The 26,048-nt window shown below is 50.3% G+C and overlaps 2 protein-coding genes across 16 annotated transcripts in view; one reads left to right on the top strand and one right to left on the bottom strand.

Moving 5' to 3' along the window:
- The window catches only part of THAP4 (THAP domain containing 4), a 691,437-nt gene that overhangs the window by 632,346 nt on the left and 33,043 nt on the right, over positions 1–26,048 (top strand). The window contains exons 1-2 of one of the 14 annotated variants that reach the window (XM_050751953.1): positions 13,658–14,023; positions 17,194–18,356. The exons of the other annotated variants lie outside the window; for them this stretch is intronic. Of the exons in view, the coding sequence (XP_050607910.1) occupies positions 13,947–14,023; positions 17,194–18,356 (1,240 nt within the window). The 5' untranslated portion in view covers positions 13,658–13,946. Of the gene's footprint in view, positions 1–13,657; positions 14,024–17,193; positions 18,357–26,048 lie in introns of those variants that run through there. 14 annotated transcript variants of the gene reach the window in all.
- The window catches only part of ATG4B (autophagy related 4B cysteine peptidase), a 102,431-nt gene that overhangs the window by 16,450 nt on the left and 59,933 nt on the right, over positions 1–26,048 (bottom strand). The window contains exons 1-3 of one of the 2 annotated variants that reach the window (XM_050751981.1): positions 13,241–13,277; positions 7,708–7,833; positions 155–256 (exon numbers count right to left, since the gene is read on the bottom strand). Coding sequence is in view for 1 of the 2 variants with exons in the window: in XM_050751979.1 (XP_050607936.1) it covers positions 155–256; positions 13,241–13,250 (112 nt within the window). In the remaining variant the exon portion in view is untranslated. Of the gene's footprint in view, positions 1–154; positions 257–7,707; positions 7,834–13,240; positions 13,278–26,048 lie in introns of those variants that run through there. The other variant, XM_050751979.1, reaches the window with a different exon arrangement.

Here is a 26,048-nt window from a genome sequence, read left to right on the forward strand (position 1 = left end):
TAGAGGTTGTTTAAAAGAAAAAAAAACACACACACACACAACACCTTAAGTTTGCAAGTCACATGTTATGGCAGAGTTAGCAGAGAACAATGATCACAAAATGCTTCTGCAGGCCAAGCGGTCAGACCAGGGTGGGCTCCAGCACAGCCGATACCTGTGAAAATGCTGTATTTTCTACCCAGTATCCAAACGGGCTCTGAGGTCTCCGGAAAATCTTCATACTCGGCAAACCGGAGAGTGTCGTAGGTCAGAGTGGCTGTTGAAACCAAAGACGCACAATTATCAGACATTTATAATTTCATAAACTAGTATCAAAAGAACCATTTATAGCACTTCTGTGCTGAAGAGAACAATCGTAAATTCTTCCAACAGCAGCACACCCTCTCGTATCTCGGGCATACCAAGACACCCACCATGGATGGAGTAAACTCTTGGGAAAGTGCAGAAGGCCCTGCTGGGCAGCTGCTCCGCTAAGGTACGGGGACAGGGAGGTGGGGCCAGCATGCTACTCCCTGAGCCTTTCATATTCTGAGCCACTGAGTCAGTGTCTAACAGCTGACACGAGGGTGAGGCCAAGCTAGGGGCCAACCTGAGGGGCAAGAAAGCAAAAAAATAAAATAAAAAGCCACCCGATTTGAGCACTTACTTTAGACTTAAAACATGTTTAAAACGTAAAGGACAAAAATAAAATGAAACCACCCCCTTCATCTTTGCTCACGAGGGAAGCCACAGAAGAAACAGAATAAGGAGTCATTTTTCATGGCCATCCTAAGGTTTACCAAATGGCACCTTGTCAGCATGTTCAGTCACTGTGATGAAGGCACACATGCTCTGGGGCAAGAAACACTGAGCTGCTGGGAAGACTAGGGGTTCTGGTCTACCCCAATTTCCTGGTTAGGAGCAGGTGCTGGAGAAGAATGCGGTGCTACTCCCAGGTAGGAAGTCCACCCCTGGACACTGAGAGATCGAACTCTCTGCCAGGTCCCCAGAGGTACCTGGGTACAAAGAGCCTAGTAATCAAGGACTGAACCTGTTTTCATTCCAACAATGCTACCAGAAAAGCACTGCCACCACTTCCATGTGGCAACACCCCCACTTTATTTATTTTTTTTTGAGATGGAGTCTTGCTCTGTCACCCAGGCTGGAGTGCAGTGGCATCAGTGATCTCCGCTCACTGCAAACTCTGCCTCCAGGGTTCACGCCATTCTCCTGCCTCAGCCTCCCGAGTAGCTGGAACCACAGGCACCCGCCACCACGCCCGGCTAATTTTTTGTATTTTTAGTAGAGACGGGGTTTCACCATGTTAGCCAGGATGGTCTCGATCTTCTGACCTATGGATCTGCCCGCCTCGGCCTCCCAAAGTGCTGGGATGACAGGCATGAGCCACCGTGCCCGGCCAGCAACACCCCACTTTCTGAGGAGGCGGCTGGCTGCAGAGCCATGGTGTTTACCCGCTGCGCTAATGAGCCCAGCACACCATCTTACTCTGTTTTATTTCAGTTAAGAAACTAGGCCAGGTGCAGTGGCTCACGCCTATAATCCCAGCACTCTGGGAAGCTGAGGTGGGCAGATCACCTGAGGCCAGGAGTTTGAGACCAGCCTGGGTCAGTATGGTGAAACTCCGTCTCTACTAAAAGTACAAAAATTAGCCAGGCATGGTGGCGGGTGCCTGTAATCCCAGCTACTTGGGAGCCTGAGACGGGAGAATCACTTGAATCCAGAGGTGGAGGCTGCAGTGACCTGAGATTGCGCCACTGCACTCCAGCCCGGGCGACAAGAGTGAAACTCCATCTCAAAAAGAAGGAGAAAAAAAAGAAACTAGAGAGGCCCAGGGTCTTCCTGTCCACAAAACTGTGGCTGAGGATACCCATGTCCCACAATGTTCCTGAAAAGAAGGCGCCAGCCAGCAGCAAGGCACCAGCCCAAACACCCACGTGACGAGATGCACATCGCGTATGCTGGGCTGGCACCAGAGGCATCTCTCTCCAGCTACTCTTCAGGCAACCGGGAACACACAACTCTCATCTGCTGCCTCTCCAGCTCTGATGGTGCCTGATCACTCATCCTTCACCAGCAACTTCACAGCAATCTTTTGAAAATCAATCACTTATAAATTTCTCCCACATCTAAATTTACTATTTGATAACCACCCCACACTTCGAGATGAATGACACGCTAATTATAAAACAATACTGAAGACTACAAAAATACACAAATCACGTGAAGCCTCGTGGCCCAGCAATGACTCCTTCCAGAGTCTTTATGCGCAGGTTCATAGGTGAAATCATACTATGCCCGTGGTTTCCACGGCATTCTACGTAAACACAGATCTCCACGTAAGCTGATACTACAAAGCATCGTGTGTACTTCTGTGCTGTGCACACAGGCAGGGGCAGTCAGAAGTCCAAGCCCAGCTTGGGTACTGGTAAACCCTAACCCTAACCCTAAACTGTGTTAGGGTTACTGGTAAACTGTAGTTTCCTGGACCACTTACTTAACTACCAGGTGTGAATGTTCCCTCATCCATAAAATGGGATAATAACAGGACAGCCTCAGCATGTGGCTGTGACGTTTCCATGAAACACTTCCAATGAGGTGCTGGCTGGCAGACAGAAGGGCTCCAATGTCAGCTCTGTCATTAACATCAAGGACTCAGAACCACAGGGTCAAAGGCACACACATTTTATTAGACCTAAAAGCCTGCATTGTATGCGCAGCTAATTCCCAAACAGGGTTTGGAAGTACCTGCAAGCATCTCCCTCGGTGCAGGCAGAACTACCAAATCCACAGCAGAGGGCCCTACGGGCAACGTTTAAAGGATTCTCAGCTGTGGGAGACCCCGGCCCCTCTCTGCCCTTTTCCTAGAGCAGTGCTGTGGCTTCCTGAGCAAGAAGACAGGCGTTGTGGAGTGGCTGGAGCCAGATGAAGCAAGCTTTCCACAGCAGGGCTTTGTCCAAGAGCTCTGCTCTTTTTTTTTCCTTTCTTTTTTTTTTTTTTCCGGAGACAGGGTCTCATGTGGTCACCCGGGCTGCAGTACAGTGGTGCAATCACAGCTTGCTGCAGCCTCAAACTCCCAAGCTCAATCAATCCTCCAGTCTCAGTCTCCTGAGCAGCTGAGACTACAGGCATGTGCCACCACACTCAGCTAATTTTTGTATTTTTTGTAGAGATGGGGTCTCATGATGTTGTCAAGCTGCTCTCAAACTCCTAGGCTCAAGCAATCCACCCGCCTCAGCCTCCTGAAGTGCTGGGATTACAGGCATGAGCCACTGCACCTGGCCCCCAAGAGCTCTGCTCTTACACATTTCACTTGTCCATGCTTTCAGAGACAGTATCAACCAAACTGCTTGGTGACTGTGAATAAATAAAGTCCAAGTTTACATTCTCTCCCACCTTTTTATATATATAAGGTTACTTGTTTCTGCACTTGATTACAAAAACTGAGTTGGGATGAATTAAGGTCCATGCCTTTTTTTTTTTTTTTTTGTGATGGAGTCTCACTGTGTTGCCCAGGCTGGAGTGCAGTGGCATGATCTTGGCTGCATGCAGCCTCCATCTTCCAGGTTCAAGCCATTCTCCCGCCTCAGCTTCCCGAGTAGCTGGGATTACAGACACCCGCCACCATGCCCGGCTAATTTTTGTATTTTTAGTAGAGACAGGGTTTCACCATGTTGGCCAGGATGGTCTCGATCTCCTGACCTCAAGTGACCCATTTGCCTTGGCCTCCCAAAGTGCTGGGATTACAGGTGTCAGCCATCGCACCTGACCCACACCTATCTTTTTAAAGAGCTGAAAACCATCATGATGTCCCCGCTATCTCTCTAAAGCCACTCCTGAATCTTCAGAAGTCCCTGCTATTCTTTGACCTCTAGGCTTTATTCAGTATATAGACTAAAATCCAGAAAATTTATTCTCAAGGAAAAAGGATGCAAACACCACCGGTCTAATTTCAACGCTGCAGGACAATGATTCCATCTTGCTGTTGGAACATTCTTCTCCTGTTTGAGACCGTTCCAAGGCATCAGCTTTGAACTAAAGATACACATATCTTTTATTTAAAGTACAGCAGAACTAAATGAACACTTTGGCAAGTATCTCTTTGTAGACTACAGATGTTCCTTAACTCAGGATGGGATCATGTCCAATAAACCCATTGTAAGTTGAAAATACTTAAGTCAAAAATGCACTGAGGCCAGGCACAGTGGCTCACGCCTGTAATCCCAGCACTTTGGGAGGCCAAGGAATTACCTGAGGTCAGGAGTTCCAGACCAGCCTGGTCAACATGGTGAAATCCCATCTCTTTTAAAAACACAAAAAATTACCCGGGCGTGGTGGCAGGCGCCAATAGTCCCAGCTACTCAGGAGGCTGAGGCAGGAGAATCGCTTGAACCCAGGAGGCGTAGCTGCAGTGAGCTGAGATCGCGCCACTGCATTCCAGCCCGGGTGGCAGAGTGAAACTCTATCTCAAAAAAAAAAAAATTGAATACATGTAACCTACCTAACATCACAGTGTAGCCTGGCCTGCCTTAAATGTGCTCAGAACACCTACCTTAGCCTACAACTGGGCAAACTCACCTGGCCACACAGTGCCCTGTAGAGCAGGGGTCATTCCCCCCTCATCACTGGCTGACGAGGAGCTCTCTGGCATCTCCAGAGTACCTGGGGGCATATTGCTGGCCCAGGAAAAGATCAAAATTCAAAACATAAGTATGGTTTCTGTAGAATGCATACTGCTTTCACACTCGTAAAGCCAAAAAACTGTAAGTCAAACCATGGTAGTTTGGAAACCATCTGTATTTCAGAAGAATGTGGTGTATGTCATTGGGAAAAGGACCATATTGTTGAATCAATAGCAGTCTGTAGTATCAGAATCTGGAAACTGAGAAACAGGATGTCTAGTTTTCCATATTAAAAATATAAATGGGCCGGGCGCGGTGGCTCAAGCCTGTAATCCCAGCACTTTGGGAGGCCGAGACGGGCGGATCACGAGGTCAGGAGATCGAGACCATCCTGGCTAACACGGTGAAACCCCATCTCTACTAAAAAATACAAAAAACTAGCCGGGCGAGGTGGCGGGCGCCTGTAGTCCCAGCTACTCGGGAGGCTGAGGCAGGAGAACGGGCGTGAACCCGGGAGGCGGAGCTTGCAGTGAGCTGAGATCTGGCCACTGCACTCCAGCCTGGGCGACAGAGCGGGACTCCGTCTCAAAAAAAAAAAATATATATATATATATATAAATGATAAAGGAATGAGAGAAGTAGATAAGGAAGAAAAGGAAAAAGGCTCCCTCTGAAAGTAGGGTAACGAGGCCTGAGTAGCTGTGAAGTTGAGAGATTTTCAACACGGCAGCAGTAAAATGCAAAGTCGTTGTATTTCTTAGATTTATTAGTAAACTTTATAGGCAAGGAAGCCAACTTCAGAGTGAAGAGAATAAGAGGTGTTCCATTAAGTTCAAATACACCACCACACCTCCAGCTGTAACTGGGAAAATTACCGGTGTGTGGCCTCAGACTCCTCACTGCATAAACCATCAAGGAGACAGGAAACCCGAGGGGAGCAAAACCAAGGAGCAGTCACAGTGCTTGGCGGTGAACAGGAGCAGCACGGCCGCGGCAAACATGACCCATGGGGTCCCTAAGGAGGGCTCCCACACCACTGTGCCCCAAGCTGCGCTGCTCCTCCGTCTGGAGAAATGCACTCCAGCCCTCCCCAGAATCCTGCCCTCTGTTGGGAGTGAGTCACACATTCCCCTAGGACTAGCTGCGGACACACTGAAAACACGATCCCTTGCTTCTCCCACCACACCGCGCCCTCCTCTCTGTACCGTGGAGGACGCTGCGAGTGGGGAGTGTCCGCACGTCACACCTGGAGCACGTTCCTGACAGCGGAGCACCAGCTGTGGAGTCAGAAGTCTGAGCCCACCACTGAGCAGCCACGCAGCCTTCCAGGCAAGTGACCGTCCTGTGACTTGATGTCCTCGCTGTGAGACGGACAAGGTGCAGGAAGAGCTCTAAACCACACAGGAGCAGCGACCGCTCTCTCAAGGCCAGCCTTCTCAAACCACTGAAACGGGTGAGCAGTCAAGACCCGGCATGGATGGACGTATTATGTAAGCAGAGGTGCAGCAGAGTACAAGGTCAACAGACACCCAACCAAACGTGAGTCTCTATTAACGCTGAATCCAACATAACACACCTTCCTCCGAGAGAGTGACGGCATTTAGAGAGCAAGAGCCTGCCGCCCCGCTTCACCGGCTGGCTCCAAGGACCAGAGAGACCTGCAGCAATTCCTACAACAGAGCCAACGAAGACTCAGACTCGCATCCCTTCAGTTATGAGGACGGCTTCCCTGTACTCTGGGGGGGCCCACGTTGTCCCTCTCATGGAGGACAGGAGGGAATGCGCTAGGCAGGCCCTCCGGGCAGAACTCACTCCTCCTGGACACCCTCACAGCTCCAGCTGAAGAGGAAGACACAACAAGGAGCCGTGGACTGAGGCATCTGGAACAGTACAGACCGCTCCCTGACCTTCCAGATCTTACTTTATGATGGAGGAAGGACTGAGGCATCAGAATGGTACAGAGACCTCTATGACCTTCCAGATCCTACTTTATAATGGAGGAAGGAGAACTTTTTTAGAATTAACACTTCTAATTTCTTTTTTTTTTTTTTTTTTTTGAGATGGAGTTTTGCTCTTGTCACCCAGGCTGGAGTGCAATGGCGCAATCTTGGCTCACTGCAACTTCCGCCTCCCGGGTTCAAGCACTTTTCCCGCCTCAGCCTCCCAAGTAGCTGGGATTACAGGCATGTGCCTTCACGCCTGGCTAATTTTGTATTTTTAGTAGAGATGGGTTTCTGCCATGTTGGTCAGGCTGGTCTCGAACTCCTCATCTCAGATGATCAGCCTACCTCAGTCTCCCAAAGTGCTGGGATTACAGGTGTGAGCCTCCGCACCTGACCAACACCTCTGATTTCTACTGAGGTTTGTTTCTGGAGTCTGAGAGCCTGCTCGATAGCTACAGGACAGACACAAGCCTGGACTTCTTCCAACATCAGTCTCCTCACCCACGAAATGGGGCACAGCCACCAGTTTTCCCAGTGGGGTGAGAACCCACAATGGGTGCAAAACTAACGCTCACAATCACTAACATTTAGATCGACCAACACGATGATTCCATTCTCAAACGTTCCTTCTTTTTTTTGACACAGGGTCTGGCTCTGTCACCCAAGCTGGAGTGCAGTGGTGTGACCTCAGCTCACTGCAACCTCCCCCTCCCAGCCTCAAGGGATCCTCCCACCTCAGCCTCCTGAGTAGCTGGGACTACAGGCATGCACCATCGTGCCTAATTTTTGTATTTTTTTGTAGAGGTGGGGTTTCGCTATGTTAACCAGGCTGGTCTCGAACTCCTGGGCTCCAGTGATCCACCCACCTCAGTCTCCCAAAGTGCTGGGACTACAAGTGTGAGCCACCACGCCTGGCCAGGCTCCTTCACTGACTCTCAGATGAATGAGATCCACTTAGGCCTCAGGCCAGCTGCCTCAGCGATTCTCCATGGAGAGGTTTCCTTGCCTTATTTCACAGCCCGTCATAATTCCACCATCTTCACATGCTGTGTCATGTGATTTATAAGGTAATTCATGCAGCCCCTGACAGAAAAGGAGTCAAGCTTCGAAAAAAATACCCATTGGCCGGGCACAGTGGCTCATACCTGTAATCCCAGAACTTTAGGAGGTCGAGGTGGGTGGATTGCCTGAGGTCAGGGCTTCAAGACCAGCCTGGCCAACATGGCAAAACCCTGTTGCAGTGAGCCGAGATCACGCCACTGCACTCCAGCCTGGATGACAGAGAAAAAAATATATATATATACACATACACACACACACACACACACACCCATCTCCAGACTCCCAGGTAAGGATTTTAATTTGAAATTAGATAACATGCAAGGTCAGGTGCGGTGGCTCATGCCTGTAATCCCAGCACGTTAAGAGGCCAAGATGAGAGGATCACTTAAGCCCAGGAGTTTGAGACCAGCCTGGACAACACAGGGAGATCCTGTCTCTCTTTAAAAAAAAAAAAAAAAAAATTAGCTAGGCGTGGACACCTGTAGTCTTAGCTACTGAGGAACATGAGGCAAGAAGATCATTTGAGCCCAGGAGACCAAGGCTGCAATGAGCTGTGGCTGCCACACTGTACTCCAGTCTGGGGCGATGAAGTGAGACCCTGCCTCAAAAAAATCAAAATAAGATGACACACAGGAGGAACAAGATGAAGAGGTAGGCCGGGTGTGGTGGCTCATGCCTGTAATCCCAGCACTTTGGGAGGCCGAGGTGGGCAGATCACTTGAGGTCAGAAGTTCGAGAACAGCCTGGCCAACATGGTGAAACCCCATCTCTACTAAAAATATTTTAAAAATTAGCCGGTCATGGTGGTGCACAACTGTAATCCCAGCTACTCGGGAGGCTGAGGCAGGAGAATCTCTTGAACCCAGGAGGCAGAGGCTGCAGTGAGCCAAGATAGAGCCACAGCACTCCAGCCAGTCTGGGCGACAGTGAGACTCCATCTGGAAAAAAAAAAAAAAAAAAGACGGAGAGATACTGTACACTTTAAGAAAGAGTCCCCCTTAGAAGCAGTTCTCCCATTTGGTCAGCTGGATCCCAGACACATGATTTTCCACACCTCTTCCCTGGGACTTCTGCGATCACAAGCAGAAGAAGGCAGATGGCATTTTAATAACATAGTAATTCCATTAAAAAAAATGTGACTTAATATTATTAATCTGACAGGCAGAAATGTCGGGAATTGGACTCAATGAATTTAACCAACTTCTCTCCATTTAGTACCAATTACACTTCATTCAACCAGGGAGAACTACAAAAAACATACAAGTAAATTTAAGAGCTTGCTGTAAAGCACTTCATTTCGAAGAAATCTTCCTAAAACACTTAGAAGTTATTTTCCAAAAGATTTATATTTTATAAATTCAACAAAGGGTTCTTCTTTTCCTTTAGAAAACTGTTAGCTTTAAGATAACAGTTTGCATACGATTACTCCTTTTTTTAAAATCCCCAAGAGTTTACATGAGAATGCTAGTAGTTCAGCCCTGAATGAAAATAGAGAGAGAGAGAAAAGAACTCCAAATTTAGCTACATCAGAAAACTAGAAAACAGTTTCAGTGCACACACTGGGCAGAACGTGCACATTCAAACCCACTCCCCAGCAGCCTCTGCATTCATTACATGTCACGCTAACATACAGGATTTATGTTAAACTCTACACACTGGAAGTTTTTATAATAGGAGAATGTGTAGGTTATCATTAATTCAAGTTGTTTTTTTTTTTTTTTTTTACCAACCACATGCCAGACACAAGTGATGCAAGCACAAGATACCAGCTCTGTCCTCAAAGAATGGCAGTCTGGCTATTAAAGTGCTGGCACCTGCCAGTCCTCTGAATAGGGAGCGTGCTTTTAGGGACAGTGCTGGAACTGGTGGAGAACACAGCCACACTGTGGTCTGCCTGCCACCTCCTGGACCTCCCCATACCCGCAGAGGCCCTTGGCCTCTTTTCTTTCTCACCCACATTCAGACCCTGGGTAACCTCACCTGATGTGACCTCCAGTCTACCTCCAGCCCAGGCTTATTCTTTTAGCTCCAAACCTGTAGACCCAAAAGCCCACTGGACATTGCTACAAGGATGTCTAACAGGCACCTCACATTCAACACACATAAATCCAAACTCACAACAGAAAGCTTCCCAGCAGGCAGGACCTCCCCAAGTCTTCCCCATCTGAGTTTCTTAGCTCAGGTCATACACTTTGGGGACATCTTAACTCCTCCCTCTCTACCCATCCCTCTCCCAACTTCCAATCTATAAACGAATTCTATTGTCTCAACCTCCAAAACACATGCAGAAGTCAACTTCTTACCCACCGTGAACTAAGCCACTGGCATCTCCTTGCTAGCTTGTTCAACAGTCTCTTAGCTGGAATCCTTGCCTCTGCCCTTGCCCCTCTGCAGTACATTCTCAAAAGAGATGCCAGAGCAAGCCTGTTAAACAGTCTATCATGTTACTCCTCCTCTTGAACAAAACCTTCCGAAGGGTTGCCATCCTATTCAGAATAAACACTGAAGTCCACTATGACCTGGCAAGGCACCACTACTGAACCTAAGTCACCTCTTTATCCTCAGCTCCTGCTTTTCCCTCCACCACCCGCTGCACCCTAGCCACACCAGGCTCTTCCTACCTGCCCTTCCTCCTACACTGCTTGAGGCTTGGTCAAAACTTCACCTTCAGAGTGAGACCCTTCCTGGCCATCCTGGCTACAATTCTGATCCTCCTCATCCTCGGTCCAAGTCACTGTCCCCAGGAGCCACGCACTTCGCTGCTAATGCTGGTCTCATGTGTAGAACGTTAGTTACCCCAGGGCAATGGTTTTCATCTATGTTGTTACTTCTCTAGTCCTAGCGTCTAGAACAATGCCTAACACATACCTGACAGTCAGTAATAAACAGTGTATTGAATGAATGACTATCAGAACAAACAGAAACTGTATTACACATGGTCAAGGAAGGCAGAATCTTCAAGAACTCTAGAGATCAGAGGAGGGCAGATCATTAATCATCCCTGAAAGGAAATATAGCATCAAGTAAGAAGGAAAATTCCCCATGATATCCTACAAACATCATAAATGTTTTTATCAGCATAAACAGAGACCTTTAAATGCAAGCGACTTTCCTACTCTGATTCCGCATGCAGCAGCATCCCGTGTCCTATTAAAGTATCATCGTGTCAATATGGTAGTCAAGAGAAAATAAAAGACAAAAATAAACTATCATCATGTAACAACATAACTGTTCTCCTAACTTGAACATGATTTTCATATTTTAGGTCATGTGATCGACCCTGAACTCTGTTTTTGACCTTAACCAAGTCTCTCATATGATACTCCAGTGTCAAGGTATCGAAATGATAGAGGCAGGGGGGAGACAAATCCTAGGCAGAGAGGGGCGAGTCACCAGTGAAACCCAACCTTCAAGCCACAGTTTAAAGCCTGAAAGCCAAGCAACGAGTCTCCGATAAATCCACAGACTGGACTGCAAACCTCTCTTCCTGTTTGGTGCGCTTTCCTCTAATTAATCCCCACCCTTCACCTATTTTACATATACTTACCCTTCTCTAATTGGTTTATTACACTGTTGTGCCCATCTTTGAGTGGTGACTTTGTTTTAGCCTTTTTTGCATACTCACAAACAAATCAGCACACACTCCCCATTCTGAGCCCATAAAAGCCCTGGACCCAGCCACACCAAGGGAGACCACCTGACTTTGGGTGGAAGACCACCCTTGAGTCCCCTTTCTGCTGAGAGCTGTTTCATCACTCAATAAAACTATTCTCCACCCTCCTCACTCTTCGATTGTCGGTGTAATCTCATTCTTCTTGGACGTGGCACAAGAACTAAGCACCCAATGAATGCAGGTACAAAGAAAGCTGTAACACTATGGCCCTCGGCCCTCTGCTGGGAAAGGGCAGTCGCCCCACGTGACAGCCCACAGCAACGGGAAGCAGCTGGGGGGATGGAGGTAGCCCCAGAGCTACAGCCTGGAGCAGGGCAATGGGAGTGACAGGGCTGTTGACACTTTGCAACACCCTCTCTTAGGCTTCAGGGTTGCAAGCATCCCTGCTTGGGCGCCACTACCTTCCCCTTGTCTGGACACCAGAATCCACTGCCCCCTTGTCTGGATGCTGGAGTCCGCTGTGGGAGTTGCTTGCCACACGTCTAGCTGTAAGCTCTGCAGATCCCACTCTGGTGTCTGCACTTGAAACAGCTGGCGGGACCCGGCACTCACTCACCCACACACCCACTCCCGCCAGGGGCTGAGCATGAAGTCATGGCGGCCATGGTATCCGTGCCAGAGTGCAAACCAGGTGCCACCCGGTGGGCCAAGTAGACAGGGCATCTCCTGCGGCGAGCCCGGACCCAGGCAAGGCCTGGGCAGGGGCCTCGCCAGCTGGAGGTCTCTGGCTGGCAAAGTGGCTGAGAAAAATCCTGCATCACAAACAATAATACCTAATAAGATATAATACAACAGTTGTAAAATAGTAAACAACAAATAGCACACAGCTGCGAATAGTACAACCGTGTCTGACAGTTATTCTAAAACACAAACTTCACAAGATACACATGCTCCTTAGGGAGTCAGGGCTCCTGTTTCCTCCAACCACCTACCACATTTAAGCGGGGAGCAGCTTCAAATGATTTAAACAGATATTGGCAATACACATTACAGTTTTCCTACTCAGATCTTAATAAATTCGTGTTGTAGCTGCCAGAAAAATAATAAGTAAAGAATGACATTCAGAATGACAGAATGAAACCAGATGAAAATCTTTCTTTACAGAAAGGGGATACTTGATAAAAGGCAAATCAGTTCCCAAAAGAATGAATGGGCTAAAACTTCTGTGTAAAAATATTTCAAGGGCTACTGGGCAAGCGATGGGTTTGGTACCGACTTAAAACTATCTTGCCAGCAAAAATGGAGCGGAAGCATGAAAGAATAGGCAAAAACACCAACACTCCACACACACACACACACACACAATCTCTCTCTCATGAACCCAAGAAACTAAGACCCGATGACACAAATTCACTGTTTCTCTTTGTCGTCACGGAAAAGCAGCTTGGAGGACCTACTGGTTACTAAATTGAAAACAAAAACAAAAAATATGCGTATATTGTGATGGACATGTCATGTTTCTCGCCTCCAACCTACCAATAACTTCATAAAAGTTAAAGAATTTCCATCCCTTCACGCTCAGCTGCGGGAAGGCCACGCTTTCGCCCGCCGCTGGCGTTCCCGGTCCCGACCGCGGCCGCCCCGTCCGCCGCCGCGCCACTCCCCGCCCGGCAGGCTTCGCCGCTCTCCACGGCCGACCTGGCGCAAGGGCCCGTGCAGCCACAACCTCCAGAGCGCTCCCGGCGGGACCAGAAAAGCAGCAGAAGCTCCAGGGCAACCGACAGCCGGTTCCGCGGCGCAGAGCGCCGCCGTCCCCCTCCCGCGCCCACCGCCCACCACCCACCAACACCGCCCCGCGCTCCCGCAGCGCCCGCCGCCCCGGCCCAGCCTGGCCCGCACCGGTGTGCCCAGGAGCGAGTCGCGGCAGCCCGGCCCCGAGCAGCGGAGGCCGATGATAAGGCGAGCACCTCCTGCGGAAAGGCAGGCCGCCGGCAACTCCTCACCTGCGTCCATCTTCCCAGTCCGGCCGCCGACTGACCCAAGCGGCGTCGCTCCGACGGGCCCGCAGCGCGACGCGGCGACGGGACGCCGCGGGGGCCAATCGGGGCGCGCGGCAGGCGGCAAAGTGGATACGGCGCGCAAGCGGAAATACGCGGGAGCCGCCATTTTGGCGTACGGCCGGGCCAACGCGAGCCCGGAGCGCCCTGCGAGCGGCGTGGGGTCGTGTCGCGGGACGACGGCTCGCTCTGCTGTCCGACGGGACACTGCGTGCCATGGGTGGCGCTTCCTCCTCTTAGAGGACCCGGGAGCAGTTGTCCAGGCGGCAGGGGCGGGCTCTGTCCCTGTCCGAGCAGCCATCTTGCGGTACGGACGTGCCCGGCGCGCCCATGTCGCCGTACGGACTGGCCCCGCCGGGGCGACTCCACCGCCCGCCTGCCCGCCTGCCGGCGGACTCTGCGAGGGGCCGGCTGCGCCCCGCTGGTCCCGAAGACGCCCGAACCCGCGCCTGGCGAGGACGCGGGCGGGGGCGGGGGCGGGGGCGGGCCCGCGGCGGGCGTCTGCGCCTCCATCTTGCCGTACGGCGCGGACGCCGCGGGCCGGCCCACGTCCCGAGCCGTGTCGCCGCCGCGCTCCCTCCCTCGGGGCGGTCCGCGGGCGGGCGGGCGGCGAGGGCCGGGGCCTGGCGGCGCGGCTGGGCCAAGGCCCGCAATGGTGATCTGCTGTGCGGCCGTGAACTGCTCCAATCGGCAGGGCAAGGGCGAGAAGCGCGCCGTCTCCTTCCACAGGTACGCGGGCCCCGGGCCGCCACGCCCCCGCCCCGGCCCGGCCCTGCGGGGAAACTGAGGCCCCGCGGCCGGCCCGAACGCAGGGGGCGGGGGCGCCGGGCCTCGGCTGCCGGGGCGCGGGGGAGCGGGCGTGGGCGCTGTGTGACCTTGGCCCGGCCGCCGTCTCTGGGCCGGGCGCCTCGGGCAGAGCGGCCGCCCCCACCCCGGCCGCCCGGGTCCGCCCTGCGCGCGATCGATCCGGCCGGCGTCGCGGCTTCAGAAGCCGCACGTTCTGGAAGCGCAGGTCCCGGGCCGATTGTCCTGCTCGGCCGCGACTGCTGCCTCTCCGGACCGCGGGCGGTCGGCCTGGATGTCTGCGAGCAGGAGCGGCCGGGCAGATGCGACCTGCGCCTCCCTTGCTGACAGCCCCCGAGAGGGCTTTCCGGGACGGGGCCCCCGAGCCCGGGACGCGGGTCTGCGCGGAGAGCCTGCGGGACGGCCGGCTGGGGACCGCATCCTCCCGCGCTCCCTTAGAGCCTGGCCCGGGGCTCTCGGCCGCTTCCCACGTGGGCCCCCGCGGCAGGGCCCAAACCCCCCTAAGGCCTTGTGGGTTCAGCCTATTTCAGTGAGATTTCTGCGGATTACACGCGGGAGGCACCAGAACCGCGAACAGACTTTGAAAACCACTTTGTAGATGTTTCTGTTTTTTGTTGCAGGGTGTTATTTAAGTTTTAAAGACGGCAGTGGCACGTGTTATTTATAGTGTTATTGAAAGTTCACAGTAGTTTGCTGTCAGTCTTAAATCATTACAATGTATTATAAGAATTAGTAACTTTAGATTATTTCACAAGTCAGCCAGATGACAATTTCCTTCAGAGCTTGTGTCCTAGAAGTTTTGTTGCTATTTTTTGAAAACAAGGCAACGTGTTGCAACGGTCTAACATGGTATGGGGGGAAAGGACACCGGAATTGGGGGTGGGGGGCGTACCTTTGGAGTTGGCCTCACAAAGCATTCAGAAAGGAGGTTAGAAGGTCCTGTTGCTTAGAACGTCCCGGTCCATCCTGTTAGGGTTTGTCCTGGTCCATGCTGGCCTCAGGTGGAGCAAATAGCAGTTAGAACTGACCACCTTGCCCCTTATGTGCACCTTAGGGCCTGATTTTTTGTTTTTGTTTTTGTTTGTTTTTTCCGTTTTTTCTCTTTTTTTTTTTTGAGACGGAGTCTCCCTCTGTCGCCCAGGCTGGAGTGCAGTGGCGCGATCTCGGCTCACTGCAACCTCCACTTCTGGGTTCAAGCGATTCTCCGGCTTCAGCCTCCCAAGTAGCTGGGATTACAGGCACGCGCCACCACGTCCGTCTAATTTTTTTGTACTCTTAGTAGAGACAGGGTTTCGCCATATTGGCCAGGCTGGTCTCGAACTCTGGCCTCAAAGTCCTGACCTCAAATGATCCACCTGCCTCGGCCTCCCAAAGTGCTGGGATTGCAGGCATAAGCCACCCCGCCAGGCTCAGGCCTGTTTTCTTAAACACACAGCTTGCCTTAATGAAGAAATGGTTATGAAGGATCTTTATTAGGTAATAAAGAAGAAATGGCTAAGCATCCTATTCAGTTTCTTCCTGCGCCGGTTGCTTTTCTCCCACAATTTTTAAATTATGGTATAATACATGTAACATGAAATTTACCATCCTAACTTTTTTTGGAGACAGAGCCCCACTCTGTCACCCTGGCTGGAGTGCAGTGGTGTGACCATAGCTCGCTGCAGCCTCAACCTCCTGGACCCAAGTGGTCCTCTCACCTCAGCCTCCAGAATAGCTGGGATCACAGGCATGAGCTGCGGCTCCCAGCCTTTCCTACCACTTTTTCCAGTGTACAGTTCATGGCAGTAAATACTTTCACATTGTTGTGTAACCATCACTACCATCCATCTCCAGAATTATTTTTATTTTCTAAAGCCTAATCTCTGCACCCGTTAAACACTAACACCCCAGTCCTCCTCTCCCTGGGCTCTGGTAACTCCCATTCTCCTGTCTCTTTTTTTTTTTTTTTTGAGACGGAGTCTCGCTATGTTGCCTAGGCTAGAGTGCAATGGCGCAATCTCGGCTCACTGCAAGCTCCGCTTTCCGGGTTCACGCCATTCTCCTGCCTCAGCCTCCCGAGTAGCTGGGACTACAGGCGCCCGCCACCACGCCGGGCTTTTTTGTATTTTTAGTAGAGACGGGGTTTCACCCTGTTAGCCAGGATGGTCTCGATCTCCTGACCTTGTGATCCGCCCGCCTCAGCCTCCCAAAGTGTTGGGATTACAGGCGTGAGCCGCCGCGCCCGGCCTCTCCTGTCTCTGTGAATTTGATTACTCTAAGTACCTCACGTGAGTGGTATCATGCAGTGTTTGTCTTTTTGCAACTAACCTATTTCATTCAGTATAATGTCCTCAAGGTTCATCTGGGTTGGTTGATTTTTTTTTGAGGGGAGAAGACTGGGTCTCGCTCTGTTCCCCAGGCTGGGGAGCAGTGGTGCAGTCTTAGCTCACTGTAACTTCGAATTTCTGGGCTCAAAGAATTCTCAAGCCTCAGGCTCCCGAGTAGCTGGAACTGCAGGCAAGCACCACTGTGGCCTGTCCCTGGGCTGTTGACTTTTAAAAGGAGCATTTTTATTCCTGGAGGTGGGCTTGCAGCAGGAACACAGAACTGTAGCTCTGGAGTCTTCTGGAGGTCTCCAGATTCTCAGCCGCTTGTGCACAGCCAGGGCTGCATTGGTGCAGTCCTGACCTCTCACGCCCCAGTCTATGTGGAGCTGGCCCTGGTTTTAGCACCCAGAGTCCTACCTTCCAGGCAGTTTGGGAGGGTTAGTTAGCAGTCAGCTCCTAGGAGCTATTTCCTGCTGTCCTGAGGCCGTGCAGGCGCTGTCTCTCAGCATCCTGTGTCCCCATAGGGCATTTACCACAGCTGGGGAGCAGTTGGTCACCTTCTTTCCCATCCGCCCTACAGACTGTAAGCTCCGTATGGAGAGACAACGGGTCTTTCAGATTTCTACTCCAGTAGAAGATGTTTCTTAAATTTTTTTGAAGTATTTTTTTAAGTGGATGCATTCAATACAGCTTAGGGTGCTTGCAAAAATACTTGTTTTGCTTTTACACTTGATTATTTTAAGGGGAGACATTTAATTATTTCTAATTACTTTGTCGTTTGTCCCGTAGGTTCCCGCTAAAGGACTCAAAACGTCTAATCCAATGGTTAAAAGCTGTTCAGAGGGATAACTGGACTCCCACTAAGTATTCATTTCTCTGCAGTGAGCATTTCACCAAAGACAGCTTCTCCAAAAGGCTGGAGGACCAGCATCGCCTGCTGAAGCCCACAGCTGTGCCATCCATCTTCCACCTGACTGAGAAGAAGAGGGGGGCTGGAGGCCATGGCCGCACCCGGAGGAAAGATGCCAGCAAGGCCACAGAGGGTGTGAGGGGACACTCGAGCGCCGCCACCGGCAGAGGAGCTACAGGTTGGTCACCGTCCTCGAGTGGAAACCCGATGGCCAAGCCAGAGTCCCGCAGGTTGAAGCGAGCTGCTCTGCAGGGTGAAGCCGCACCCAGGGCGGCCCAGGAGGCCGCCAGCCAGGAGCAGGCCCAGCAAGCCTTGGAACGAACTCCAGGAGACGGACTGGCCACCACGGTGGCAGGCAGCCAGGGAAAAGCAGAAGTGTCTGCCACAGATGCTGGCGATGAGAGCACCACCCCCTCCATCGAAGGGGGCGTGGCAGATAAGAGTGGCATTTCCATGGATGACTTTACGCCCCCAGGATCTGGGGCGTGCAAATTTATTGGCTCACTTCATTCGTACAGTTTCTCCTCCAAGCACACCCGAGAAAGGCCATCTGTCCCCCGAGAGCCCATTGACCGCAAGAGGCCGAAGAAAGATGTGGAACCAAGCTGCAGTGGGAGCAGCCTGGGGCCCGACAAGGGCCTGGCCCAGAGTCCCCCCGGCTCATCACTTACCGCGACACCGCAGAAGCCTTCCCAGAGCCCCTCTGCCCCTCCCGCCGACGTCACCCCAAAGCCAGCCACGGAAGCCGTGCAGAGCCAGCACAGCGACGCCAGCCCCATGTCCATCAACGAGGTCATCCTGTCGGCGTCGGGGGCTTGCAAGCTTATCGACTCACTGCACTCCTACTGCTTCTCCTCCCGGCAGAACAAGAGCCAGGTGTGCTGCCTGCGGGAGCAGGTGGAGAAGAAGAACGGCGAGCTGAAGAGCCTGCGGCAGAGGGTCAGCCGCTCCGACAGCCAGGTGCGGAAGCTACAGGAGAAGCTGGACGAGCTGAGGAGAGTGAGCGTCCCCTACCCGAGTGGCCTGCTGTCGCCCAGCCGCGGTCAGTACCGGAGCCTCGCGTACCCATGCTCCCTTCCCGTTAGGAGGGGTTTCTCTGCAACGTGGCCAATGTCCCCTGAGCATTTCTTGGGGCGGAGGCGGGGGGTGCGGGGTGCGTCGCAATCTCCCTGCGCTCTCAGGAGGCCCCGTTAGGAGGGGTTTCTCTGCAACGTGGCCAATGTCCCCTGAGCATTTCTTGGGGTGGAGGCGGAGGGGTGCGGGGTGCGTCGCAATCTCCCTGCGCTCTCAGGAGGCGGCTCTGGTCGTAGCCACACCTTGTAGATGAAGGAACCCGGGTTAGAAAGCAGGGCTCACTGCACCCGGTCCCACAAGAGACATCTGTGTGTATAGGGATGTAGGCCCTGAAGGAAGCAGGCAGCGCGCGTCAGCTGGGAGCACCTGAACGCCTCCGTGGAGAGTGCACAGGGAAAGATAGCTTCTGTTTCATACCTTACACAACAGAAATTCCAGATGAGTTAGGAGCTAGATGGAAAATAAGAGAGTAAACTCTCAGAAAAAGCAAATATCAGAAACTGTTAAAATCATGAGGAGGTTCTTTCCGTTTACGTTTTGATGAATATCTTTGAAGTTAAATCATCATGAACTTTAATAATTATTTAACATCTATTCAATTAAAACATCCCTTGAGGCTGGGTTCTGTGGCTCAAATCTGTCTTCCCAGCACTTTGCGGGGCTGAGAGGGGCAAATCACTTGAGGTCAGGAGTTCGAGACCAGCCTGGCCAATATAGTGAAACAGAAAAAGATACTACTAAAACATACAAAAATTAGCTGCACATGGTGGTGCACGCCTGTAATCCCAGTTATTGGGGAGGCTGGGGCAGGTGGATCACTTGAACCTGGGAGGCAGAGGTTGCTGTGAGCCAGGATTGCACCACTTCACTCTGGCCCGGGTGACAGAGTGAGACTGTGTCTCAAAAAAAAAAAAAAACCACACACATCTATTGAAATACATTCTCAGCTGGGCGTGGTGCACACTCCTGTAATCCCAGCTACTCAGGAGGCTGAGGCAGGAGAACAGCTCGAACCTGGGAGGCAGAGGTTGCAGTGAGCCGAGATGGCGCCACTGCACTCCGGCCTGGGTAACAAAGCCCAACTCTGTCTCAAAAAAAAAAAAGAAATACAATACATTCTCTATTGCAAAAATTAAAACTGCAGAAAAATAGACTAAAAAGTGGTAAAAAATCTTGTTTCTTACCTACCTCCCAAGTTTTATTGCTTGTTGTTATTAAAAATTTGGTGTATAAGTCAGGCACAGTAGCTCATGCCTGTAATCCCAGCATTTTGGGAGGCCAAAGAGGGAAGATTACTTGAGTCCAGAAGTTCAAACCAGCCTGGGCAACCTAGGGAGACCCCATCTCTTTTTTTTTTTTTCTGAGACCGAGTCTTGCTCTGTCACCCAGGCTGGAGTTCAGTGGTACGATCTCAGCTCACTGAAAGCTCCGTCAGGGAGACCCCATCTCTATAAATAATTTTAAAATTTGCTGAGTATCATGGTGCACGCCTGAACCAACTACTTGGGAGACTGAGGCAGAAGGATAGCTCGAGCCTGGGAGGTCAAGGCTGTAGTGAGCTGTGATGGCACCACTGCACTCCAGCCTAGGTGACAGTGAGACCCTGTCTCAAAAAACAAAATTTCCTGTGTAATCTTTATATGTTTATTAGCTCTATTTCTGTTTTTTCCCCCATTTTACTGTTAAGTGCTTCTTAAAATTGGTTTCTCGATACTTACATATGGCAGATGGTTTCCTTTGCCTGTCATATACATAGGAAAACCATTTTCCTACCACATTGTTGATTTCATCTGGATCAATGTTTGTCAATAAGTATATGATAGTGGGACAAGATTTTCAGGGCCTCCTGGATCCCCAGGGGAACAGCCATTAGCACAACCAAAAACAAAGCCCATTCTCGATGCGTCCCGGGAGGAGGAACGCGGCCACTGAGTGCTGCTAACCCAGATTTTCAGGTCAAATCTAGATTTTCGGATTCTCAGGTTAAAATTGTATACTATTTTCTCTTGGAATTTTATTTTATTTTATTTTTTAAGACAGCATCTCACTCTGTTGCCTGGGCTGGAGTGCAGTGGTGAGATCTCAGCTAACTGCAACCTCTGCCTCCTGGGTTCAAGCAATTCTCCTACCTCAGCCTCCCAAGTAGCTGGGATTACAGGCACCCATCACCACACCCGGCAAATTTTTGTATTTTTAGTAGAGATGAGGTTTCACCATGTTGGCTACAAGTGTGAGCCACCGCACCAGGCCGTCCCTCAGAATTTTTTTTTCCCCGAGATGGAGTTTTGCTCTTGTTGCCCAGGCTAGAGTACAATGGTGCGATCTTGGCTCACCACCACCTCCACATCCTGGGTTCAAGCAATTCTCCTGCCTCAGCCTCCCTAGTAGCTGGGATTACAGGCATGTGCCACCACACCCAGCTAATTTTGTATTTTTAGTAGAGGCAGGTTGGTCAGGCTGGTCTCGAACTCCTAAACGCAGGTGATCCGCCTGCCTCGGCCTCCCAACTTCTCTCTGAATTTTAAAGCTGTTTGTAGTTATCAGAGGTGATGTTGCTTTTGACACCTTCTCTCTGTTCCTCTTGGTTAAACTTACCGAAGTTTGTCGCCATTACAGGTTTTTCCAAACAGCCAGCCCTTTGTGTCTCTGAGTTGTTGTTTATGCTCGTTAATCCTTACGTCTTTTTACTTTCTTGGGTTTTTTCCTTGTAGTTCTGGTTCCTGGCATGTTCCTTAACCCTGCAATGGAGGCTGTGGCTCTTCTGTTCCTTGGGCTATGCGCCATAGCTCTGCCTCTCTCTGCTTTTGTTGCTGTTCATTTCTGAGTCGTTTGTAATTCCAGCCTTGATGCCCCCTTTAACCCTGTGGCTATTTAAAAGGGTGTTGACAGATTTTTAAGTGCACACAGATTGGGGGAGGGGAGCTAATTTTTTTGTAGTTATTTTAAAATTTGATTGCATTAGGGTCTAATGGTGAGGTCTGAAGGAGCTCTGCTTTTTGGAATCCTTTGAGACTTCACTGTGGCTCACACAGTCCCTTTTTGTGACTGTTGCAGTGTGGGGCTGGAAGAACGGGTCCTCATCACTCCCTGGTTACATCGTTCCCACCTGAAGCTGGGCACTTGCTTACTTGCCTTAGTCAGCAGACAGAGCGTTCCCTAGCTTCTTGTCAGGCCGGGCCCTCGGTCTGCTGATGGCTGAGGAAGGGGAGGTGGCCTCCCCTGTGGTTCTGGAGGTGCCCATTTCTGCTTGTATGTCCAAGAGTTGCTTTCTGCCTCAAGCCCATGCTGTTTGGTGCATAAGTTTTCCTGTTACCAACACAAGAAACCCCTTTTTGCCCCATTTAAAGTCTTATTTCTTCATTTCCTTATTTTCAACCTTTTCATCTTATTTTATAGTTATATTTTTAACTCAATCCAGTCTTTTTGTAGAGTAATCATTTATAATTGTGATTATTGGTAAGTGAGAATTCGGGCCTACCTTTTTATTTTTTGTTAGGCTTTCTCACCATTTTCTTACTCTTTTTCTAGTGGGTATGTTTCAATTTTTTCTTTTTTTTCTTTTTTTTTTTTTTTTTAAGAGACAGAGCTTTGCTCTGTCACCCAGGCTGGAGTGCAGTGGTGCTGTCACAGCTCATTGCAGCCTTGACCTCCTAGGCTCAAGCGATCCTCCCACCTCACCCTCCCAAGTAGCTGGGACTACAGGTGCATACCACCACATCTGGCTAATTTTTTAAATTTTTTGTAGCAATGGAATCTTACTATGTTGCCTGGGCTGGTCTTGAACCCTTGGCTTCAAGTGATCTTCCTGTCTCAGCCTCCCAAAGCTCTGGGTTTGCAATTGTGAGCCACTGTGCCCAGCCCATCTTTCAGTTTTAAAAACAAACATGTGAGCCCCTCTTTGTGTCATTGTTGAGAGCTGATCGGTCCTGTGTGCCACCCTCCCTAGGTGGAGGCTGTATGTCATCTTAGTTCCAGGTACTTCTTATTCCTCCATCAAGCAACCATGATTATTAGATTGAAGTGTACATTTTACTGGCCACTTCACTTACTATTGTTTATTGTATCCAAATTTCCTCTCCTTTTTGGCAGTATTTAATGACTTTTTTTTTTTTTTTTTTTTTTGAGACAATCTCAGACTGGAGTGCAGTGGCATGATCTCGGCTTACTGCGGCCATGACCCCCTGGGCTCAAGCGATCCTCTCACCTGAGCCTCCTGAGTAGCTGGGACTATAGGTGTGTGCCATCACGCCCGGCTAATTTTTTGTATTTTTTTTTTTTGGAGAGACGGGGTTTCGCCACGTTGGCCAGGTGAGCCACCACACCCAGCCATGACTTTAAAAAAAAATTCCTATTCCAGTACGGTTTTAAGGGGGGTGCTGGTGACTGTTGTGGCAGTCCCAGGGTAGCTGGCGATGGCTCAGACTTTAGAGAAGGAGTGGCGGTGGTAGCAGTGCTGGAGGACTGGCTGGGTTCAGGGGGTTGAGAAGCGAAAGAGCAGCAGGCCAGCTACAGGGATTAGGCCTGAATACCTGGAAGATGCTGAGTGGGAGAGACTTTTGGGGAGGAGAAAGAGATGGGGGGAGGAACAGAGTTTGAGATGCTCTTGGGTGCTGAGGCCGGGGTTTGAACAGTCCGAGGCCAGCAGCTGGCCTCTGGGAATTGGGCATGTGAGTGTGGGGGTGGAGGGCAGAGGTGTTTGAAGCCTTGGGGTCTAGTGTGGTTCTAGGCTGAGCTCCAGTGCCCGGCCCAGGAGCAGGCCTCGCTGAGAGAGGGGCAGCCGAGGTGGGTCTAGGGGAAGGCTGAGGGGTCATTCAGGAAAGAAGGGTGCCCGCTGTGCTGGGTGCTACTCTGATCAGAATGGAGAGAAGGGGGCTGAATGTGCCCCAGGATAATGGAGAGAAGGGGGCTGGACGCGCTCCCAGGTCACTGGTGACTGGAATCTCACTGGAGAGGCCGGTGGAGCTGGGCAGAGAGGGGGCCAGTGATGAGGGGTCAGGGCCAGGTTTGGCAGTGAAGAGTGAGGCAAGTAGACAGTAGCCAGAGGGAGTGTGGCTCCAGGGAGAGTGTGTCAGTGGGGAGGACCGTGCAGGGCCAGGCCCCTGAGAGCAAGAGACAGGCGCAGGCACCACCCCGCATGCCCTGTGCCCCTCCAAAGGTGAGACCAGGCCACGGCTGGGTGTGCAGCATGGGTACAGGGGTGTCAGGAGTGAGGGTGTGGTGGGGAGAGGACGCCCTCTCCCCAGGGTTGCCGCCTGTATCGCGGGCCCCAGGGTCCGCATTCTCTGTGGTTCTTGCTGCCCATGTGGATTTGTTCTTCACTGACAGAAACTTTGGGTCATTCTTTAGGGATTTACGTGGAAAGGGCTACACACTTCTATTCAGCTCGTTGTCTTTAGCCAGTGTCTACTTTTGGGCAGGTTCCCCAAACTGAAGGATCCAGGCCAGTGGGCTTAAGAGGTTGGTCCAAGCCACCCTTCAGAGGCTGTGCCCGCTGGCGTTCTGTGGGCGTGGTTCTCTTCTCCACCGGGATTCCGCGAGGATACATTATTAGCACTTCTATGAACCACATGTTTGTGGTCTTGCTTGTCCACTGAGTTATAAATGTTCTTGATATAGTAAGGATACCAACCCCTGTTAAATATTATTCACTTGTTTCCTAAGTTCAGTAATGTAACACTTGTTTCAAAATCTGTTTTCTTTTCATTCCTTTATGGATTCATTATCTACAGATAATTCTTGAAATCTGGATTTTCAAAATCTAAGTACGAAACAAGTGAACCTTGATGTAAACCGTGGACCCTGTTTGTAACAATGTATCAGTATTGGTTCATAACTTGAGAGACACATACCACACTAATGCAAGACGTTAATAGTAGGGGAACAGGACAGGGTGAGAGGGTGAATTCTCTGTACTACCCACTGGATTTTTCTGTCCTAAAAACAATCTGTTAATAATAAATGGAAGGTGAAGAGTTGGGAGAAGTGCAGACAAAACAAGAATGTCAGAAGAGTGATAAATGGTGAAACTAGGGACAGGTGTATGGGTTTATTACACTATTCTGTTTAATTTCTAATGTTCAAGATTTTTCACAATAAAAAGTTGTTCAAAAATCCAGATTAGCTGGGCTCAGTGACTCACGCCTGTAATCCCAACACTTTGGGAGGCCGAGGCAGGCGGATCACTTGAGGTCAAGAGTTTGAGACCAGCCTGGCCAACAGGGTGAAACACCGCCTCTACTAAAAATACAAACATTAGTTGGGCGTGGTGGCACATGCCTGTAATCTGAGATTACACCATTGCACTCTCACCTAGGCGACAGAGTAAGACTCCATCTCAAAAAATAATAATAAAATAAAAATAAAGGGCCGGGCACAGTGGCTCACACCTGTAATCCCAGCTTCTCAGGAGGCTGAGGCAGGAGGATCACTTGAACCCAGGAGGCGGAGCTTGCAGTGAGTGGAGATCACGCCACTGCCCTCCAGCCTGGGTGACAGAGTGAGACTCCGTCTCAAAAAAAAAAAAAAAAGTGTTAAGAGATAGTAGAAAGAATAACTTTTTTTCCTTCTTATGATGTTAGCTGTAGTGTTTGTTGTTGTTTGGTTCTTTGTTTTTTTGTTTTGTTTTGCTTTTTTTTTTTTTTTTTTTTTTTTTTTTTGGGGGACGTAGTGTCGCCTTTGTTACCCAGGCTGGAATGCAATGGCGAGATCTGCAACCGCCGACTCCCTGGTTAAAGGGATTCCCCTGCCTCAGCCTCTCGAGTAGCTGGGATTACAGGCGTGTGCCACCACGTCCAGCTAATTTTTGTATTTTTAGTAGAGACAGGGTTTCACCATGTTGGCCAGGCTGGTCTTGATCTCCGGACCTCGTGATCTGCTTGCCTCGGCCTCCCAAAGTGCTGGGATTACAGGCGTGAGCCACCAAGCAGTAGTTTTTTTATATGTCCTTTATCCAGTTGACAAAATTCCCATTTATTCCTGTTGCTGAGAACTGTTATCATGAATAGGATGTTGGAATGTGTCAGATGATTTTTTTGCACCTATTAATGTGATCCTGTGATTTATGGTCAGATGATTTGCCTGTTGATGTGACGGGTTACGTTAATCGATTTTAGAGCACGGAGCCAGCCTTGCATACCTGGAGTAGATCCCACTGGGTCATGGCATATAATTCTTTTTATACTTTTTTTTTATTCAGTGGCTAATGTTTCGTTAAAGATTTTTCATCTGTGTTCATGAGACATATTTGTAATTTTTGTTTTTTTTTTTTTTTTGAGATGGAGTCTTGCTATGTCGCCTAAGCTGGAATGCAGTGGCGCCATCTCAGCTCACTACAAGCTCCACCTCCCAGGTTCAAGTAATTCTCCTGCCTCAGCCTTGTAGCCATTGTAACATCATAGTACAATTTTTTTTAAAATCAATTTAGTGTAGCCTCAGTGTGCAGTGTTTAGAAAATCTACCGTAGTGTACAGTCATCTCCCAGGCCTTCACATTGACTCACCCCTCACTCACCGACTCACCCAGAGCAACTGCCAGCGCTGCACACTGCAATGCTGGTAAGTGCCCTGTGCAGGTGTACCGTTCATTGTCTCTTACACCATATTTTTACTGTAGGTTTTCTATGTTTAGACGTGTTTTAGGAACACACACACTTGGCACTGTG

This window comes from Macaca thibetana, chromosome 12 (assembly GCF_024542745.1).
Source record: "Macaca thibetana thibetana isolate TM-01 chromosome 12, ASM2454274v1, whole genome shotgun sequence".
Taxonomy (NCBI): domain Eukaryota; kingdom Metazoa; phylum Chordata; class Mammalia; order Primates; family Cercopithecidae; genus Macaca; species Macaca thibetana.